The sequence below is a fragment of the Heterodontus francisci genome, chromosome 16 (assembly GCF_036365525.1).
Source record: "Heterodontus francisci isolate sHetFra1 chromosome 16, sHetFra1.hap1, whole genome shotgun sequence".
Taxonomy (NCBI): Eukaryota; Metazoa; Chordata; class Chondrichthyes; order Heterodontiformes; family Heterodontidae; genus Heterodontus; species Heterodontus francisci.
In genome coordinates, this window is record NC_090386.1 from 45,998,576 (window position 1) to 46,016,668 (window position 18,093).

Genomic DNA, 18,093 nt, shown 5'->3' on the forward strand with positions numbered 1-18,093 from the left:
AAAAATAAGAAATGCTGGAAATATTCAGCAGGTCTGACAGCATCTGTGGACAGAGAAGCAGAGTTAACATTTCAGGTCAGTGACCTTTCTTCAGAACTAGCAAATATTAGAAATGTAAAGGTTATAAGCAATTAAAGCGGGGGTGGGGCAAGAGATAACAAAGTAGAAGGTGTAAATAGGACAAGGTCACAGAATAGCTGACCAGAAGGTCGTGGAGCAAAGGCAAATAATATGTTAATGGTGTGTTGAAAGACAAAGCATTAGTACAGATAGGGTGTTAACAGACTGAAAATTGAGCAGCCGCAAGTACAAACATGAAAAAAACAGTGGGTAAGCAAACTGAACAAAATAAGATGAAATAAAATAAAATAAACACAGAAAAAAATGTTTTAAAGGAAAAAGAAAAAAATAACTAAAAATAAAAGTAAAATGGGGGGCCCGTCATGCTCAGAAATTATTGAACTCAATGTTCAGTCCGGCAGGCTGTAGTGTGCCGAATCGGTAAATGAGATGCTGTTCCTCGAGCTTGCGTTGATGTTCACTGGAACACTGCAGCAATCCCAGGACAGAGATGTGAGCATGAGAGCAGGGGGGAGTGTTGAAATGGCAAGCAATTGGAAGCTCGGGGTCCTGCTTGCGGACTGAGCGGAGGTGTTCTGCAAAGCGGTCACCCAGTCTGCGTTTGGTCTCCCCAATGCAGAGGAGACCACATTGTGAGCAGCGAATACAGTATACTACATTGAAAGAAGTACAAGTAAATCACTGCCTCACCTGAAAGGAGTGTTTGGGGCCTGGGATAGTGAGGAGAGAGGAGGTAAATGGGCAGGTATTACACCTCCTGCGATTGCAGGGGAAGGTGCCATGGGAAGGGGAGGAGTGGGGGTAATGGAGGAGTGGACCAGGGTGTCAAGGAGGGAACGATCCCTTCGGAATGCTGACAGGGGAAGAGAGGGGAAGATGCATTTGGTAGTGGCATCATGCTGGAGGTGGCGCAAATGGCGCAGGATGATCCTTTGGATATCTAGGCTGATGGGGTGGAAAGTGAGGACAAGGGAAACCCTGTCGCAGTTCTGGAAGGGAGGGGAAAGAGTGAGGGTAGTGGTGCGGGAAATGGGCCGGACACGGTTGAGGGCCCTGCCAACCACAGTGGGGGGGATTCCTCGGTTGAGGAAAAAGGAGGTCATATCAGAAGCGCTGTCATGGAAGGTGGCATCATCAGAGCAGATGCGTCGGAGACGGAGAAACTGAGAGAATGGAATGGAGTCCTTAGAGGAGGCAGGGTGTGAAGAAATATAGTCGAGGTAGCTGTGGGAGTCAGTGGGCTTATAATGGATATTAGTAGACAGCCTATCACCAGTGATGGAGACAGAGAAGTTGACGAAGGGAGGGGAAGTGTCGGAGATGGACCATGTGAAGGTGAGAGAAGGGTGGAAATTAGAAGCAAAGTTGATAAAGTTTTCCAGTTCACGGCAGGAGCAGGAAACGGCACTGATACAGTCATCAATGTACCGGAAAAAGAGTTGGGGAGGGGGCCTGAGTAGGACTGGAACAAGGAATGTTCAACATATCCCACAAAAAGACAGGCATAACTAGGACCCATGCGGGTACCCATTGCAACATCTTTTACTTGAAGGAAGTGAGTGGAGTTGAAGGAGAAGTTGTTCAATGTGAGAACAAGTTCAGCCAGGCGGAGGAGGGTGGTGGTGGATGGGGACTGGTTGGGCCTCTGTTCAAGGAAGAAGCGGAGAGCCCTCAAACCATCCTGGTGGGGGATGGAGGTGTAGAGAGATTGGATGTCCATAGTGGAGGAGGCGGTTGGGGCCAGGAAACTGGAAATTGTCAAAATGATGTAGGGCATCAGAAGAGTCACGGATGTAGGTGGGAAGTGACTGGACCAGCGGAGAAAAGATAGAATCAAGCTAGGAAGAAAATAAATTCAGTGGGGCAGGAGAAGGCTGACACAATGGGTCTGCCGGGACAGTCCTGTTTGTGGATTTTGGGAAGGAGGTAGAAGCAGGCTGTCTGGGGTTGTGGGACTATGAGGTTGGAAGCTGTAGAGGGAAGGTCTCCAGAGGAGATGAGGTCAGTGACAGTCCTGTGGACAGTAGCTTGATGTTCGGTGGTGGGGTCATGGTCCAGAGGGAGGTAGGAAGAAGTGTCTGAGAGTTGGTGCTGAGCCTCTGCAAGGTAGAGGTCGGTACGCCATACAACAACAGCACCACCCTTGTCTGCAGGTTTGATGACCATGTCGGGGTTAGACCTGAGATATATATTCCAAATGTGGTCTCAGCAGGGACAACTTCAGTTTTAAAATGGCATCTCCAATTACATGCTTGGTTTGCATCCTAATATTCTGTGATTTTTTAAAACAAATTGGGAATGTTGTGCTGATGGTTTTGGAAACCTATCCACTAAACCATCAAGATCTCTCTCTTGCTCCAATACCTCAAGTACATTCCCATTCAGTGCTGAATCAACATCAATCTTCCTGCTGCCAAATCTCATAGCCTTATATTTCCCTGTATAATAATGCTTCTGTCATATCTCCATCCATTAATCAAATTTGCAAAGGTCCTTTTGAATTTAAGGACATTGATAGGACATTTGCTATTTGATATCTTCTGCAAATTTGGACACGATTCCTTCCTCTAACTCCTCACTGAACCTCATTATATTACACTGATTTCTGCTCGCCAACCAGATCCCTGCCCAGGGACTACTACTCATTATTGTTTACCAGCCAACCATTTTAATACATTCCTATGTATCCCATGTTCCTGGGCCTCATTTAATACCCTAATAAGTGTCTGTTGTCTCCAAAAAGAAATCCAGTAAATTAATCAAACATGACCTCCGAAAACTATGTTGACTATCTTGGATTAGCTCATACTGCTCAAGGTGCTTAAGGCTGTAATTTTACTCCGCCCCCCCGCAACAGGAGTGGGCTGGGGGGTGGCAGGGGGTGCGGGGGGTCGGTTGTAATATTGAGTGGGTGGTGGAGGTGCCATTCTTGACGTCTTCCCGCCCCTGCTGCAAATTTATGCAGGGTGGCGGCGGCAATAAATGTCCCGCCCACCCCAGGCCAATCAAGACCCTTAAGTGGTCAATTAACTGCCATTTAAGGACCTCCTTCCACCGCCGCTGGTATTTTATTTGGGTAGGCGGGTGGCTGAGGTCCCCTAGGAGGCTGCCAAGTAAAACCTTGTGGCCTCCTTGCGGGCTGGGAGGTGGCTCTCCTGATTGGGTACACTGTGTCACACGGCGCGCACCCCCACCACGGCCCAACCACCCCCACTACACAAACCCCCCCCCGCCCCGCCCACCACCACCCCCCCCCCCCCCCCAACCGACCCACCCTTGCCTCGCCAGGGCCTGGCTGTTTATCCCCAGCAAGGCTCTTTTTTCCAGGGCTGGCATCCGTCTTGCTGCTGAAGCTAGGTGCAGTCCCAGCAGTGGCCACCACTCCCGTTGGTGCTGCTGGGACTGAGAGCTGCTGGCACCTCCTGCCTCAGAGGAGTGGAAGACCTGCCCATGGCCAATTAAGGGCCTGGGAGGCATAAAATCCTGGCATGGCTCCCAGGCCCGGTGGAGGCGGGCTTGCCCCCAATATTTTGGCCGATAGGCGGGGCCTCCCACCCAATGTAAAACTCCAGCCTATAATATCCCTCATCATACTTTCAAACAATTTCCCAACAGTGTAATTAAGTCTTAATGGTTTATAATTTAATTGTTCATCGCTCATTCCTTTTATGCAGATGGAAGCCACATTTGCTATTTTTCAGTCTTCTGGGATTTGGCCTGAATTGAAGTGAATGCTGAAAAATATCCTCAAGAGTACTAACAATGTTTGAGCCAGTTCGTTCAGAACCCAGAGCAAGAAGACTTATCTATCTTGAGTTTCAACAACCTTCCCAATAGGTCCTCTCTTGTGATTTTAAAATGTTTCCGAGTACATTCAATTTAATCTGAACCACAATTCAAATTTATCTGTTTTCTTTTTTTAAAATAATGTGGAGATTCTTGAGAAACATTTTCAAAAGCTATATTTAAATAAAATTAACTGATAGTGTATGTGCACACAAGAAAACAGTGCCTGTGAAATGAAACAAAAATCATGGCAGTGTGTTAATTCTACACTTTTTACAACTTTTTTGATTTCAAATTCTAAATACTTTTTAAACTCAATTAAGTGTATGAATCTGAAAGAGACACACAAGGTTTTTTTTATAACTAGAATTCTTCTTTCAAATTAAATTAGTTGAATTGTGAAAAGAAATAAACCTGCCAATGATCAGGATTACCATGTGTGTTTTTTGGATACTTCCTAACATCCTTGAAAGAGAGAAAGAAGGAGGAAGAAAGAGACAGAGAGCGAGAGAGCGAGAGGAGACAAACAGATAGACAGAGTTGCACTCCCAGGAACTGATCATAAAACACTAAATTTAATGTTTACAGAGCTCTCTTACGAAGTTAAAAGCCATTCTTCCAGACCTGGGATGCCCTCATCCTCACTCAGTGCAAACACTAATCAATGGCATTCCCCACTTTTGATTGACACCAAGAATCCATCACGATACCAAAGCCCCATTAGCTCTACCAAGCTTCAGATATCTTCACCATGATTGGACTATACCTCAGGCTTTCCCTTCACAGTAATCTCAGACCAAAGAATCCCCCCAGTATGCCAAACACCCACAGCCTCACCACCATACTCCAGGCCCCTCAAATCCAGGATCATACACCCGATATTTTAGGTTCTTTTTGGCAATTTCCAATGGGCAACTTGCCTTTGAGCAGCAAATAAATATCGGAGCTGATATCACTAGTAGGTGCTACATACCCGTTTGCTCTCTCTGAACACCAGCTGTCAGCAAATCAGGTTCCCCCAGGGTGATGTCGTTGATTCTGCTTCCCAGACACTCCATACGAAGGAGTTTGCACCATTCCTCAGCCTCAAGCTCTATGAAAGCACACAAAATTAAAGCGAAATGATCTAGGGAATATACTTTCTACAGCTTTGTCAGCAGGTCCTCAATTTTACTTCACAAGCCATAAAAACCTCAAAACATTAAATTATTCACTTCAAATTGGAGCCAATTTTTAGGAATTACATTTGCATTGGAGTCCAAGCAAGGAAACAAGTAATTAAAAGTTTAATGATCATAATTTTGTTGCTTGTTTCAGAGGACAACATCGGTCTCCAATGGCCTTTGAATAACAATAATCTAAAGTTTATTGTTGATGTTTACCTTCAAACTCATCATTCAGTTGTGTGGGCAGTGACCAGCTTCATAGGTTTTTGGCATCACCTCAGCAATTATCTGACAGTTCAAATGTGTATATAATACAGGGAATAAATGCTATTTTAAATCCTGAGTGACGAAAGGTAACTGGAATCTGGTTTTTCAAGTTAAGCTTAGAAGCAAAGAAATCTGTATCTCATAAAACTTTAAACTTCCTAGCTTTATCTTTATGCTGTTCTTATTGTCACTAAGCCACATGGTTTGTACCAATTTTGGCATAAATCCAGGAAAGATTGGAAGTATTTTCAATCTAAAACATTTTGAAATGAAGAGGGGTGCATATTATGCTTCAGGCAGATTCTCAGAAAGAGGAATATAACTGTGTCTGCTGCAGCATACTGTCAACATAATATGAATGAATAGGCATAATGGAGTTACCGCCATGAATTCATACACCTCCACCACCAAAAGCCCGGAAGACTACGTCAGGCAACCACACAGACTAAACAATCACGTTCTGACTGTGTCAGCACACATTTAAATTGTGAAGACGGTCTTAGACAATTCCAATGGCCGGCCTCCCGGCTTCGTCCTAGATAAACTTGAGCTCATCCAAAACTCTACTGCCTGTTTCTTAACTCACATTGGCATCCGCTGTGTCAACACCTTGATTTTAAAATTTTCATCTTGGTTTTCAAATCCCACCATAGTCTTGCCTCTCCCCATCTCTTTAACCTCCTCCAGTCCTACAACACTCAGATCTCTGTGCTCCTCCAATTCTGGCCACTTGCTCCATCATTGGCGGTTGTGCCTTTAACTGCCAAGGGCATAAGTTCTAGAATTCCCTCCCTAAATCTCTCTACCTCTGCCTCCTTCTCTAAGACACTCCTTAAAACCTACCTCTTTGAAACTAGTTGAAAAACTGGCTTTTGCAGAGACAGTTGAGAGACAGACACAGCTGGGCCAGCATGAACTGAAAAGAAATCTCTGTCAATTTAAACTGAAGGAAGTGAATTTAGACTGACTACTTTTTTACCCCTCAAAATTCTAAAAGTTAAGCCATATTGATCTTTTGAAAGTAGTTGCGAGTTATTGATCTGCTGTGGTCATCACTGGAAGGAAGAAGAGTTTGAAGTTTCGGATGTTGGACTGGATTTCCTTACCTCATCGGACTCTGGAAGATTGCGAGTGGACTTTGAATCAGAGGACTAATTGTCAGGAAGCGAAAATCAAAAAGGACTTGTTATTGATGTTGTTATTACTATTTCTAAATCTTGTTTTATCTTAGTAGTGTTTATGATTTTGAGATTTTTCTAATAAACAGTTGATATCTAAAGATACCTGGTTTGGTTCGCATCATTCGGGGATGAATAGATTGTTCAATTCGGCTGTGGCTTTCTTTAATTTGGAAAGTTTAAAGTGATATGTTATGCGATCTGTGGAGTGATGGGACTGAATTGACAGTGCGTTGCTCCCGCTGCAATCAGAATCATATACTTTGATTGGGGGCTTTGTCTTGAGCGGTCGTGCCGTAACGCAAGGCAAAGAAATACACACTAACTACTCAGAGGAGGCGATGGGGTAGTGGTATTATCACTGGATAATAACCCAAAAACTCAAAATATTGCAATGGGGACATGGGTTCAAATCCCATAACAGCAGAAGGTAGAATTTGAATTCAATTAATAAATCTGGAATTAAAAGCCAGTCTAATGATGACCATGAAACCATTGTCGATTGTTGTAAAAACCCATCTTGTTCACTAATGTCCTTTAGGGAAGGAAATCTGCTGTCCTTACCTGGTCTGGCCGACATGTGACTCCAGACCCACAGCAATGTGGTTGACTCTTACATGCCCTCTAAAATGGCCAAACCAGCCAATCAGTTGTATCTAACAGCTACGAAGTCAATAATAAAAAAAAAGAAACTGACAATGGCAAACCCAGCACTGACAACCCTGCAAAGTCCTCCTTACTAACTGAGGGCTTGTGTAAAAGGTGGAAGAGCTGTCCCAGAGACTAGTCAAGCAACAGCCTGACATAGTCATACGCACGGAATTATACCTGACAGACAATGTCCCAGACACTGCCATCACAATCCCTGGGTATGTCCTGTCCCACCAGCAAGGCAGAGGTGGTGGCACAGTGATATACAGTGAGGAGGAGGTTGCCATGGGAGTCCTCAACATTGACTCTGGACCCCATGAAATCTCAGGTCAAACATGGACAAGGAAAATTCCTACTGATTACCACCTACTGCCCTCCCTCAGCTGAGGAGTCAGCACTCCTCCATGTTTAACACCACTTGGAGGAAGCACTGAGGGTGGCACAGGCACAGAATGTACTCTGGATGGGGGACTTCAATGTCCATTACCAAGACTGGCACGGTAGCACTACTACTGGCCAAGTCCTAAAGGACATAGCTGCTAGACTGGGTATGCGGCAGGTGGTGAGGGAAAAACGTACTTGACCTCGTCTTCACCAACCTGCCTTCCGCAGATGCATCTGTCTATGACAGTATTGTTAGGAGTGACCACCACACAGTTGTTCTGGAGACGAAGTCCCGCCTTCACATTGAGGGTACCCTCCATCGTGTTGTGTGGCACTACCACCGTGCTAAATGGGATAGATTTTGAACAGATCTAGCAATGCAAAACTGGACATCCTTGAGGCGCTGTGGGCCATCAGCAGCAACAGAATTGTACTCAACCACAATATGTAACCTCATCACTTGGCATATCCCCCACTTTACCATTACCATCAAGCCAGGAGACCAACCCTGGTTCAATGAAGAGTGCAGGAGGGCATGCCAGGAGCAGCACCAGGCATACCTCAAAATGAGGTGTCAACCTGGTAAAGTTGCAACACAGGACTATCTGCGTAAGCAGCATGCGATACAGAACTAAGTGATTCCACAACCAATGGATCAGATCTAAGCTCTGCAGTCCTGCCACGTCCAACCGTGAATGGTGGTGGACAATTAAACAACTAACTGGAGGAGGTGGCTCCACAAATATCCTTATGCTCAATGATGGGGGAGCCCAGCACATCAGGGCGAAAGATAAGGCTGAAGCATTTGCAACAATCTACAGCCAGAAGTGCGGAATTGATGATCCACTTCGGCCTCCTCCTGAAGTCCCCAGCATCACAGATGCCAGACTTCAGCCAATTCGATTCACTCCGCATGATATCAAGAAACGACTGAAGGCACTGGATACTGCGAAGGCTATGGGCCCTGAAAACATTCCTGCAATAGTACTGAACACCTGTGCTCCAGAACTTGCTGTGCCCCAAGCCAAACTGTTCAAGTACAGCTACAACACTGGCATCGACCCTGCAATGTGGAAAATTGCCCAGGTATGTCCTGTACACAAAAAGCAGGGCAAGTCCAACCCGGCCAATTACCGCCCCGTTAGCCTACTCTCAATTCGGTCAAGTGATGGAAGGTGTCATCAACAGTGCCATCAAGCGGCACTTGCTTAGCAATAACCTGCTCAGTGACGCTCAGTTTGTTGCCATCAGGGCCACTCAGCTCCTGACCTCATTACAGCCTTGGTTCAAACAGGGACAAAAGAGCTGAACTCAAGAGGTGAGGTGAGAGTGACTGCCCTTGACATCAAGGCAGCATTTGACTGAGTATGGCATCAAGGAGCCCGAGCAAAACTGAAGTCAATGGGAATCAGGGGGAAAACTCTTCGTGTTGGAGTTATACCTCGTGCAAAGGAAGATGGTTGTGGCTGTTGGAGGTCAATCATCTGAGCTCCAGGACATCACTGCAGGAGTTCCTCAGGGTAGTGTCCTAGTCCCGCCCATCTTGAGCTGCTTCATCAATGACCTTCCTTCAATCATAATGTCAGAAGTGGGGATGTTCGCTGATGATTGCACAGTGTTCAGCACCATTCGCGAGTCCTCAGATACTGAAGCAGTCCGTACAGAAATGCAGCAAGACCTGGACAATATCCAGGCTGGGGCTGATAAATGGCAAGTAACATTCGTGCCACACAAGTGCCAGGCAATGACCATCTCCAACAAGAGAGAATCTAAGTATCTTCCCTTGACATTCAATGGCATCACCATCGCTGAATCCCCCACTAGCAACATCCTAGGGGCTACCATTGACCAGAAACTGAACTGGAGTAGCCATATAAATACCATGGCTACAAGAGCAGGTCAGAGGCTAGGAATCCTGCGACGAGTAACTGACCTCCTGTCTCCCCAAAGCCTGTCCACCATCTACAAGGCACAAGTCAGGAGTGTGATGGAATACTCTCCACTTGCCTGATGGGTGCAGCTCCAGTAACACTCAAGAAGCTCAACACCATCCAGGACAAAGCAGCCTGCATGATTGGCACCCTATCTACAAACATTCACTCCCTCCACCACCGATGTACAGTGTGTACCATCTACAAGATGCACTGCAGCAATGCATCGAGGCTCCTTAGACAGCACCTTCTAAACCTGTGAACTCTACCAACCAGAAGGACAAGGGCAGCAGATGCATGGGAACACCACCACCTGCAAGTTCCCCTCCAGGTCACACACCATCCGGACTTGGAACTATATTGCCGTTCCTTCACTGTCGCTGGGTCAAAATCCTGGAACTCCCTTCCTAACAGCACTGTGGGTGTACCTACCCCACATGGACTGCAGCAGTTCAAGAAGGCAGCTCACCACCACCTTCTCAAGGGCAATTAGGGATGGGCAATAAATGCTGGCCTGGCCAGCGACGTCCACATCCCATGAATGAATAAAAAATAAATTGTTAATAAAATTTTAAATAATCAAATGATTTCTATAAAATAAACTTTGTTCAGTTTGCTTACCCACTGTTTTTTTCATGTTTGTACTTGTGGCTGTTGAATTTTCAGTCTGTTAACACCCTTTCTGTACTAATGCTTTGTCTTTCAACACACCATTAACATATATTTGCTCCATGCCCTTCTGGTCAGCTATTCTGTGACCACGTCCTATCTACACCTTCTCCTTTGTTATCTCTTGCCCCACCCCCACTTTTCTTGCTTATAACCTTTTACATTTCTAATATTTGCCAGGTCTGAAGAAGGGTCACTTACCTGAAATGTTAACTCTGCTTCTCTCTCCATAGGATAGGCTGGGGTGGTTCTCCTTGGAACAGAGGAGGCTGAGGGGAGATTTTATTGAAATGTACAAAATTGTGAAGGGCCTGGACAGAGTGGATGGGAAAGGCCTATTTACCATAGCAGAGGGATCAGTGACCAGGGGGAATAGATTTAAAGTGATTGGGAGAAGAATTAGAGGGGAGATGAGGAAAACGTTTTTCACTCAGAGGGTGATGGAGGTTTGGAACTCACTGCCTGAAAGGGTGGTAGAGGCAGAAAACCTCATCTCATTTAAAAGGTGCCTGGATGTACACCTGAAGTGCCGTAACCTGCAGGGCTTTGGACCAAATGCTGGAAAGTGGGATTAGGCTGAGTGGCTTTTTGTTTTCAGAAGGCGCAGACACGATGGCCCAAGTGGCCTCTTTCTGCGCTGTAAGCTTTCTTTGATTCTCTGGCAACTCTAGTTCAGTTTCAGGTCAATGGTAACCCCCAGAATGTTAATAGTGCAGGATTCAGTGATGGTAATGCCACGGGGTAAATGTCACGGGGAGATGGTTAGATTATCTCTTGTTGGAGATGGTCATTGTCTGGCACATGTGTGGCGCAAATGTTACTTGCCATTTATCAACCCAAGCCTGAATGTTGCCCAGGTCTTGCTAAATATGGGCAAGGACTGCTTCAATATCTGAGGAGATGTAAATGGTACTGAATATTGTACAATCATCAGTAAATATCCCCACTTCTGACCTTATGATGGAGGGAAGTTCATTGATGAAGCAGCTGAAGATGGTTGGGCCAAGGACACTCCCCTAAGGAACTTCCGCAGCGATGTCCTGGGGCTGAGATGATCGGCCTCCAACAATCACGGCCATCTTCTTTTGTGTTAGGTATGACTCCAACCAGTGGAGAGATTTCCCCCTGATTTCCATTGACTTCAATTTGTCTAGGACTCCATGATGCCACACTCAGTCAAATGCTGCCTTGATATCAAGGGCAATCACTCTTACCTCACCTCTTGAGTTCAGCTCTTTTGCCAATATTTGGACCAAGGCTGTAATGAGGTCTGCAGCCAAGTGGCCTTGGCGGAACCCAAGCTGAGCATCAGACAGCAGGTTGTTGCTATTTAAGTGGTGCTTGATAACACTACGATGACATCGTCCATCACTTTGCTGATGATTGAGAGTAGACTGATAGGGCCATAATTGGACAGGTTGGATTTGTCCGGCTTTTTGTGGACAGGACATACCTGGGCAACTTTCCACATTATTGGGTAGATGCCAATGCTGTAGCTGTACTGTCCAGGCACATCTAGTTCTGCAGCACTGCTATAGCCAGGATGTTGTCAGGACCCATAGCCGTTGCAGTATCCAGTGCCTTCAGACTTTTCTTGATATCATGTGGAGTGAATCAAATTGGCTGTAAAGTGGAATCTGTGATGCTGGTGACCTTGGGAGGAGGCTTAGATGGTTCATCCATTTGGCACTTCTGGCTGAAGATGGTCACAATGCTTCTACCTTTTCTTTTACACTGATGTGCTGGGCTCCTTCATCATTGAGGATGTGGATATTTGTGGAGCCTCCTCCTGTGGTTGGTTGTTTAATTGTCCACCACCAGTCATGACTGGATGTGGCAGGACTCCAGAGCTTTGATCTGATCCATTGGTTTCGGGATCGCTAAGCTTTTTCAATTGCATGCTGCTTCTGCTGTTTGACATGCCAGTAGTCCTATGTTGTAGCTTCACCAGGTTGGCACCCCATTTTTAGGTATGCCTGGTGCTTCTCCTAGCATGCTCTCCTGCACTCTTTATTGAAACAGGATTGATACCTTGTCTTGATGGTAATGGTGAGGGATATGCTGGGTAATGAGGTTACAGACTGTTTTTGAATACAATTCAGCTGCTGCTGATGGGCCATAGCACCTCATGGATGCCCAGTTTTGAGCTGCCAGATCTGTTCTGAATCTATCCCATTTAGCACAGTGGTAGTGCCACAAAATATGATGGAGGGTATCCTCTGTGTGGTGACAGAACTTTGTTTTCACTAGGATTGTGGAGTGGTTACTCCTATCAATACTGTCATGGACAGATGCATCTGAAACAGGTAGATTGGTGAGGACAAAGTCTAGTAGGTTTTTCCCTCTTATTGGTTCCCCCACCACCTGCCGCAGACCCATTCTGGCAGATAAGTTCTTCAGAACTCGACCAGCTCGGTCAGTGGAGGTGCTACTGAACACTCTTTGTGATGGACATTGACGTCCCCCATCCAGAGTACGTTATGTGCCCTTGCTACCCTCAGTGCTTCTTCCAATTGATGTTCAACATGGAGGAGTGCTGATTCATCAGCTGAGGGGGGGCAGTAGGTGGTAATCAGCAGGAGGTTTCCTTACCCATGATTGACCTGATGCCATGAGACTTCATGGGGTCCAGAGTCAATGTTGAGGACTCCCAGGGCAACTCCCTCCTGGCTGTATACCACAGTGCCGCCACCTCTGGTGGGTCTGTCCTGCCGGTGGGACAGGACATACCCAGGAATGGTGATGGTGGTGTCTGGGACATTGAATGTAAGGTATGTTTCCATGAGTGGAACAGTGAGAGATGCTATAAAAACAAGAAATGCTGGAAATACTCAGCAGGTCTGGCAGCATCAGTGGAGAGAGAAGCAGAGTTAATGTTTCAGGTCAGTGACCTTTCATCAGAACTGGCAAAGCTCAGAAATGTAATCGGTTTTAAGCAAATAAAGCGGGGGTGGGGCAAGAGATAACAAAAGGGAAGGGGTCGATAGGACAGGATCACAGAGAGCAACTGACCAGCAGGTCATGAAGCAAAGGCAAATGGTATGTCAATATTGTGCTGAAAGACAAAGCGCTAGCGCAGAGAGGGTGTTAATTGACAGAAAAATGAACAGCCCTGGCCCAAAGCATAAACATGAAAAAAGTGGTTAAAATAAAAGAATGATGAAACAAACTAAAGTAAAATAAACAAAGAAAAAAGAAAAAGTAACTAAAAATAAAAAGGGGGGCCTGTCATGCTCTGAAATTATTGAACTCAATGTTCAGTCCGGCAGGCTGTAGCCTGCCTAATCATTGTGCTCTTCTCTCTGACGGGATTTTCGTTTGTCTCTTTTCCCTTGTTCACCTTCATTGCTTTCTATTTCCCTCCTGGTGTTTGATAAAGTGTCTAACAAAACTCGTTTTCACAGCCACATCTCCTTCCTCAGTGACTGTCTTTGGCTCCAAAAACGATTAGGCACGCTGCAACCTACTGAACTGAGTTCAATAATTTCAGAGCAGGACTGGCCCCCTTTTTATTTTTGCTATTTTTTCTTTTTTATTTGTTTATTTTATTTTAGCTTGTTTCATCATTCATTATTTTTACCACTTTTTTTCATGTTTGTGCTTTGGGCCAGGGCTGTTAATTTTTCTGTCAATTAATACCCTCTCTGCACTAACGCTTTGTCTTTCAGCACACCATTAACATACCATTTGCCTTTGCTCCATGACCTTCAGGTCAGTTATTCTAGATGACCCTGTCCTATCAACACCTTCCCTTTTGTTATCTCTTGCCCCACCCCCACTTTATTTGCTTAAAACCTATTACATTGCTAACTTTTGCCAGCTCTGATGAAAGGTCACTGACCTGAAATGTTAACTCTGCTTCTCTCTCCACAGATTATCTGCTGAGTATTTCCAGCATTTCTTGTTTTTATGTCAGATTTCCAGCATCTGCAGTACTTTGCTTTTATTTTAGTGAGAGATGCTGGGAGAGAAAGTTAACAAACATGGCATTGAGGGAATGAATTTTATCATGGGCAGTAGCACAAAACAGGCAATAGCAACTTGGCAGCTCATTTGACATTCTGCACGATTTACTTTTCTATTTAAATAATTGGGCAGAGAACAGGCATCCAATTTGCTATCACTCATTTCAGGCTACCACCCCCAGACTAATTTCACCTCTCAATGCTTTGGTATCGACCAATAACACAAGTATTGGAACCAATGAATGATCAGAACCAAACAGTTGCTATTTATCTCTCTGGCCTACTGCTTAAATGCTAATTCAATAAAATGTCTACATTTTCTTTGTGCTATTGCACTTACTTATTTTTCTGTTTGCCTTCAAGCTGGAACATTGGTCGAACTGGCTGATTGTCAACAGCTTTTCTTTCTGTAACCATCCTTTGCTGTTTTGTTTGAATTCATTAGGCTTACATACTGCTCTGATTTGAGGGCCTTATAAAAAAGGTGCACTGTTCAGTAGCTGGTAGAGAAGTTATTGTGCCACCTTTATGAATGCTGATGCAGTGAATTTTAATGATTTATTTTTGCTATTTTTAAAGTTGTGTCCTTAATATCTTTGAACAGAAAGGTAAAGCTGGGAACAAATATAGTGGTAAAGATTAAAGTATTTAGTTCACAACTTAGACAGCTCAAGATTAGTTGAGAGAAGTATTTGATACCTACCTGACTCACATGCAAAGGTTTTTGAAGTATCATCACTGAAAATGATGAGTACAGCATGCCTCTTCGTGCCCTTCGGTAGCCTTGTTACATTCTTTATATTACTGAGGTCTGTTACCTGAAAGATAAATATTTTACATTTAGATTACCAATGGTTACTAAGAAGCCATTTTCTTTATTCCTGGAAAAGGGGAATGTCGTCCCAGAGACATTAAAGAGGGCTTTAAATGGTTTTGGTACAATTTCTATCGGAACAAATCTGTTACATTTGCAAGCCAAATAGCTGAGATCAAATTCTTGCCTTAGGAAAGTCTGCTACTAGGAAAAGGAAAGTATTGTAATAGGAATAATAGAAAATAGAGCAATCAAATACATAATACATTAATAAACCACATTAAATCTATTCCACAGTGCACCTGAGCAATAAATCAGACATATCGACGTCATAACGCTTTATGTTATCATTTCTGTGAACTCAGACAGAGGTTCCCAAGCTGGTGGGTTGTGATGAGGTTATTGGGGTTGGTGGGGGGAGGTGGTGGTGGAGGTGGGGGGGAATGGGGTGGTGACAGTGGTGTTAAGAGGACAGCAGATATAGTGGCCGGAAAATTCCTCAGATCAGTTCCTCACTTTCCGGCATTAACCTGCCAGAAATGTGGTTGAATCCACATTTGGATGGGTAAATGGGGTTTGTACCACACCTCTGGTAAAGTAACAGTGCAAATTAGAAGAACCAAGCAATTTCCTAGCCAGTGAGATCTAATGGTATGATTTTACCCCAAAAGGTGCAAGGGAGCAGAATTCAGACAGCTCAAGTGACAAAACGGTTGATGTATTCTGAGTTATCAACACCAACATTAATTATGCAAAAATACTACTTCTAAGAACAGGTGGGAGGGGGGAACATCTGGTCAAAGAGAACGGAGACAGTAGAAACAATGGTTAATACAAATTATGCTATTGAGTGGCAACAGATTCCACTACTCATCGGGGTTATGAAATCCTCATCACAAGCCAGATAGCTGTTATAAATCACACTGTCATGTGTTCTATTTATACCATACTTTGTTGAGAGATGATACATGTGAAATCTATTGGAGTAATTTTTCTTTTTAAATAATAGATCTTTAGTGAGACAGGAGAGTGGTACAATGGTGCCACTGAAGGTAGAATGAAAAGGTCATGTGTAATTATGATACCCGTTGAAGCTACTTTACTGCCCTTGCACCTAAAAGTTCACAATGGAAAGGACAGAATGTGTGACTAATGTGTTAATATATTCTGTGCCACACAAATCTTTCTTTATAGGAAAAGGTATACCTAACCTAAAAATTACAAATACAGTAATTTCCTTTTCATTGGACACATCAATACTTTTCTTGAAATTACTATTTGGTTTAAATTATGTGAAAATAAAGTGTTGGCATGGTTTCAGCTTGAATTTATGTTTCTTGATCCGGTGTGCCCTCATTAAGTGCTGAAACCTTTGCCGTCAACAGATAATTACATTCCTGGTTCTTGATTTTTTAGTTTCAGTCATGGTTTCCTGCTGTGCCAGCTACACATTAGCTCCACTCTAATCTGGTCAAGCTAAGTGTTGATAAACTTCAACAGCACACTTACAAGATGCTGCCTCCACTTTAGCTATAGAAATTACTCTTTATAGTAATTATAGATGATTGTGCAACCATTTACCTGTCAAACTGACTGGGAGTGTGTGTGGTTCAAAATCTAGTTGATCTACATGAGGTTCTACCTGTTGCATATTATGAATCATTAACTAAAACTACTTCAGAAACTAGTTTTGTGCTAATACATAACTAAGACGTCCACACGATTCTGGTTGATTCTCATAATTTCTGAATTAGATTGTTAACTGCAGGAGAAAATAATATCCTAACTCTATCTGATATTTCACCATAAAGCTTTTAGGAATGCTAAAATTGTTTTACTAATCTCCTTATCTCATTTGGATTTTCCTGCCTGAGGGGTTGATTTTTGTATACCACGTTTATCAGGTGGGAATCATTGAGTGTCCAGCCTGTCCACTGAATGAAGTTAGTAAGAAAGTCTTGCATTTATATAGTGCCTTTCATGACCTCAAGGTGCCCTAAAGTACTTTGCAGCCAATGAAATGCTTTTGAAGTATAATGTAGGAAAGGCAGTAGCTAATTTTCACAAGGCAAGATCCCACAAATGACACTGTGATAATGTCCAGATGATCTGCTTTATTCGCAATGGTTGAGGGATAAATATTGGACCAGGAACCAGGAAAAAGTCTCCTGCTCTTCTTTGAGATAGTGCCATGAAATCTTCTATGTCCATTTGTGGGGGTAGAGAGAGCCCCAGTTTAACATCTCATCCCAGAGATGGCACCAGTAGGTCGGCACTTCCTCAGTACTGCACTAGGAGTGTCAGTCTTGATTTTGCGCTCAAGTCTCTGGAGTGGGTAGTCAACCCACAACCATTTGACTCAGAAGTAAGTGTGCTACTAGTGACACAATTTCATGCTAGGATCTCATTGATATTTAAAGTAAGCTTCCAATGCTAATAACACAACCAATAGGCAACTTGTGGACCAGCAGGACAGGAAATTGTGAGATTGTCACCTTTTAAAGGTATCCCGTGTTTCTTAAAGAAGATGGACACTAGAACTTGTGTATTGCGGCCTACATCCAGGGAGACGACGCGGAGGGCGGAGTTCCGGACCAGTAAGTATAAAGAACTTACCTTGGGAATTCGCAGCCTACATCCAGGGAGAAGACTTGGAGGGCAGAGTTCCGGACCGGTAAGTATAAAAACCTTACCTTGGGGATTCGTGGCCTACATCCAGGGAGAAGATTCGGAGGGTGGAGTTCCAGACAGGTAAAAAAATTTGGTGGAAAAAAAAATGAAAAAGTGATGTCACAGGAAAGCTGTGACCTGAGTGGCTGGTAGGGAGTCTGCACTGAATTTGAAAATAAAACATTGATTAAAATTGATTAAAACCCTAATTAACTAATTAATATGTAGAGGAGTAACTAAACTGGAGGGAGGAGATTACTGTATTTAGCATTAATATTTATCGTAGAAATCTAGCGCTAGGGACCATATAGTTAATTGTAACTTAATTTAGTAAGGATTTAATCTGTAACTTAATTTAGTAAGGATTTAATAAGAATTTATTTTAAATTAATTTATTAATTAGTGCTAGAAATGTCAGTTAGAGCGGTAAAGTGCTTCACCTGTGAGCTGTGGGAGGTCCGTGATGCTTCCAGCATTCCCGGACAACTACATCTACAGGAAGTGTACCCAATTGCAACTCCTCACAGACCA

General features: G+C 43.9%; 1 protein-coding gene across 1 annotated transcript in view; it reads right to left on the reverse strand.

Annotated features, from left to right (window-relative positions):
• The window catches only part of LOC137378458 (docking protein 5-like), a 521,247-nt gene that overhangs the window by 181,535 nt on the left and 321,619 nt on the right, over window positions 1-18,093 (reverse strand). The window contains exons 3-4 of the mRNA XM_068048788.1: window positions 14,782-14,896; window positions 4,841-4,960 (exon numbers count right to left, since the gene is read on the reverse strand). Of these exons, the coding sequence (XP_067904889.1) occupies window positions 4,841-4,960; window positions 14,782-14,896 (235 nt within the window). The remainder of the gene's footprint in view (window positions 1-4,840; window positions 4,961-14,781; window positions 14,897-18,093) is intronic.